Source organism: Ursus americanus, chromosome 25, assembly GCF_024610735.1.
Source record: "Ursus americanus isolate L20-20 chromosome 25, mUrsAme1.1.p, whole genome shotgun sequence".
NCBI classification, from domain to species: domain Eukaryota; kingdom Metazoa; phylum Chordata; class Mammalia; order Carnivora; family Ursidae; genus Ursus; species Ursus americanus.
In genome coordinates this window covers 39,796,024-39,799,925 of record NC_142151.1, presented here as the reverse complement: position 1 = coordinate 39,799,925, position 3,902 = coordinate 39,796,024, and the positions used below count along the sequence as shown (strand labels likewise).

At 57.0% G+C, this 3,902-nt stretch overlaps 1 protein-coding gene across 1 annotated transcript; it reads right to left on the bottom strand.

The window, feature by feature from the left end:
* Window positions 1-270: 270 nt before the first annotated feature.
* On the bottom strand, window positions 271-2,901 carry CCDC184 (coiled-coil domain containing 184). The gene has a single exon (XM_045800827.2). The coding sequence runs from the start codon at window positions 2,086-2,088 to the stop codon at window positions 1,501-1,503; it is 588 nt and encodes a 195-aa protein (XP_045656783.1). The 5' UTR covers window positions 2,089-2,901; the 3' UTR covers window positions 271-1,500.
* Between the last annotated feature and the right edge of the window lie 1,001 nt (window positions 2,902-3,902).

Genomic DNA, 3,902 nt, shown 5'->3' with positions numbered 1-3,902 from the left:
CTGCTACTAAAAACCCGTGTTAGTTTGGGAGACTCAACACATACACTCTCCTTCCCCCCCATCCAGCTGGAGTTCAAGGTCTGGGATGGAAGGGAAAGTAGGTAGAGTTGGCAATGTGTGTCCTGACCAGGGCACGGTCAGTCAACTCCCTGGAACTGGAGCCAAGGAGAGAGGAGGGAAGGCATGGTCCCTGCAGTTTCCCCTAAGCCCTGGTCCATGTAGTGGGCCCAGAAGCCCCACCCTGACATCCCCCTAGTACCAGTCAGCAAGGAGGGGAGATGACGCCTCTTTATTAAGGTTAACACCAAGGAAAGCATTGAGAAGGAATACACAGCGGAGAAGAAAGGGCACACAAAGTCACTACTTGAGGAGGTGGGAGGGAGGCACATCAGTTAAGAACCTCAGGACAGCCACATGCTCCATGCCCTGGTTGTGGGGGGAAAGAGGAAAGGAGAGGGGAAAGCGCCATGATAGCCTGGGGCTCACAGAAGGGTCTGAAGCCCCCTGAACCTGACACCAGAGCCACAAGCCCTGCCCCTCAGGGCTCACACACTACTACACAAGTCGACACACATAACACACACAAGACATTATGGAGGCAACACCGAGAGGCGGGCAGGGACAAATTGACAGGAAAAGGAACTGAAGTTAAGCAGGTGTAGCCAGGAGAGAGACAGTTTTTGGCTGCGGCCCCCAAGAGTCCCTCAAACGTCCCCTAAATCTGGGCTGCTGCTGAGCATCCCCAAGTCTCTGCCTGTGTACTGGGCTCTTTGTTCTCTAAGCCCCAGTGAGTGGATAAAGCAATCCCAGATGAAGTCAGTGACAAGGCAAGATCCGCTCTGCATGCAAAAATCCTAGAGGTTGAGCTATTATGTCTTCATGCACATTCATAGCCAGCTCCTCCCAGCCCAGGGGCCCTTGGAACCCCATTCACCCAGATTCCTAGGGCTGCAGTTCCCTCCTCAAGCTTCCTTTACCAATCAGCAGCCGCAGAGATCTGTGAGGGGGAGAGGCTTCTGCAGAGCACTGAATATCTTGGATTTCAGCAGAAGGGTAAATTTTCTGTTGCCAGAACAGAATACCCCCAATTCCTTAATTTCTAGGTAAATCTTTAGAGATTATTTGCCATAGTCCTAGATAAGTCCTTTTTCAGAATAGAAAAAGCAGAATTTTATTTACACAATTCAGGGGTTCTCCTGTTGGCTGGGGAGGGGGAATGGGCAGGGTAGGGGGTGGATGGGAGTCCAGAGATGGGCGCTTCCTCTCCCGGAACCTCACCTTTCCGCAGTTTGCTATGTCTCCCTTGGTTAGGCAGAAAGAATTCTTGATGCTCCCAAAGTCCTTCACCCTATAAATCGTTTCTCGAGGGAGTCTCTCTGCCTGACCCACAAGAGCAGCGGTCAGAGTGAAGCATGCTGCACCGCACCGTTCAGTCCCCTCGCGTCATGCACTCGGAAACCCAAAGCCTGCCCGGGAAAGTAGTGCCCCCTCGGAGTCCCCTCACAGAGAGGCCTCGCCCTCCAGCTGCAGCAGGGTAATGTCGGGCAGATCGAGGGGCTCCACAAGTGGCCCGTCCCCCCCAAGGAGACCGGCACAGGGGCTCTCGGGGCGCTCACAGTGACTAGTGGGTGTGGCGGAGCTGGGCATCTCCTTCTCCTCTTCTTCATCGTCGTCCTCGTCCTCAGGATCGCGACCCAGCAAACCGCTGTCCCCGATTCCAGGCGAAGGGGTCTCCGGCTCTTGGGGGGCACCCGGGAAGCTCCCCTTGCCGCCGACCACGCCCAGACCGCCCTGGCGAGGCGCCGTGGTCATAATCTGGCACATGGAGACGATGGCCCGCTGGTTGGCGCACACGTCGTCCGAGAGCACCTGGATGTGCGAGGCCTGCTCGTCCAGGGCCCCCCGCATGGCCCTCACGTCCTCAAACAGGGCCTGCAGCTGGGCCTTCAGGTGCTCCATCAGTTCCTTCATGCCGCCGTTGTACTCCCCGGAGATCACGTCCCCCACGGCCGGCACGGTGGACACCTCCAGAGGTGCCGGCATGTCGCCGCCGTCCTTGGTCATGATCTCCAGCGGACCGTCCTCCATTGAATGGCAGAAGCGGGCGTTGGCGGCTCTGGGTCCGGTCCAGCCCGGCCTCCGGGGTGGGGGGAGGGACGGGGATAGGGGAGAGGTCCCCGGAGGGGCGGGGAGGAGCCGAGGGAAGAGGAGGCTCCCGAGAGGGGCGGGGAGCCGACGTGAGGAGATGAGTCCCGGGCGGAGGGCGCGGGCAGGATCGGGGGAGGCCGGGAAGAGCCGACGGGACGAGGACTCGGCGAGAGTCCCAGGCCGGCGACTCTCCGGCTTGCCCCGGGGCGAAAGCGCCCAGACCTGCCTCGCCTCCTGAATTGCGCCCGTGTCAGCGCCGCCCTCCGGGCGCCACGAGCTGCAAGTGCCCGAGGGTTCTCTGGGTCACAGAAGCGCTCGCGGAGGGGCCCGGGTGGAGGCCAGCAGTGGGTACCGCTCGGGACTACCCCCAGCCATTAACGGGCAGCGCCCGCGAGTGTGGTTGGAGTGGCAGGGGCGGGTCTCCCAGCGGCGCCGCGGATGCTCCTCTGTTTCCAAGGCGACGCACGGCACGTAAATGACGTGTGTCTCCATGGCAACCAGGAAGTGGAGAGGAAAAGGAAGGATGGTTGCGAAGCTGCAGTGGGGCTCTAGAGTCTGAACTAGCGGGTGGGGCAGCAGGGGAGGGGACCCTGCAGTGGCCTCAGCTGAGTGGAAAGAGCGTGTGGCTGCGATGCTTAATAGGGAAGCATGAGAGAGCAGTTTGCTGCATAAACCTCCAGGTCAGGGAGAGATCGTCCCTCCCCAAGTCTGGGTACTAGACCCTGAGCGCAACTGCCTTGGAAGGATTTTTCACCCACCCGCAATCCTTTCTCAGATGATGGCGCTAAAGCCGGGTCTTGCTACTCTGTCCTCCAGCCGTCCGCAGGAAAGCAGAGAGGGTGGAGAGACCGACGCTAATAATCCCAGATTTGAGCTGGGGCGCAGCGGCGCCCTGGAGCAGGCCCCGCCCGGCCTCCGCGGTGCAGAGGGTGGGCGGGCACTAACGAGGTTTCCGCCTCTCCCTTCGGCTTCTGCAGTATATCAGCCCTCTCGCGGTAGATAGCACAGAAGCCGAGAAAGGATGGGATTCCCTTCCGTGTGAGATGAGACTCAACCGTTCCTACCCTGGGCACTGGGAGTTTTTCCATGATGATGAAGCAAAGTACTTAAGTTTTAAGAACGGAAGCTCCATAAGGGCAGAGGTTTTTGTCTCCACGCCCTCAATCACGGAATCCCCGGCACCTAAAATAGTGCCCGGCACGTAGTCAGTAAAAGCTGCATGTATTTATTGAATGAATACTTTAACAGGAACCACTATGCCCCCATTCCTTCAGCCAGAACTCTCCAGCCCACACACAGCTGCTGTTAAGGGACCTGAATTCAATTTTGTTTCTGCCTCTTAATTCAGACACCTTGGATAAATAATTTTCCTGATCTGTTAGGGGATTGGGCTGGATAATCTATGATATTATTTCTAACTCTGAATAACACTCTGCATCAGCTCACAGGCGAAAGGGTAAACTGTTGGCAGTGTATGGAAGGGATGGGTGGGGACAGTGTGTGTGAGGGCAGTTTGCCCTCCACAGGCCGTGTGTCCATGTACAGACACACTCTGAGTGCCTCAACCTTTGTGACAACTCCTTTCCCTGTTTGAGGAGTGGAGTGGGAAAGGAGAAGAGGAAGAAAATTTGAATTTAATATATTTATGGAGGACTTGAGATTGAGAAGCAAAAGCATCTGGGCAGCAGCATACTAACTAGTAATGACCCTAGTAAATGGGAGAAGCCAAGTGGTCACAAACGAAAAATGAATTT

Excerpts from the sequence above, each read along its gene's own strand:
- CCDC184 (XM_045800827.2), bottom strand. The coding sequence starts at position 2,088 with ATGGAGGACGGTCCGCTGGAGATCATGACCAAGGACGGCGGCGACATG.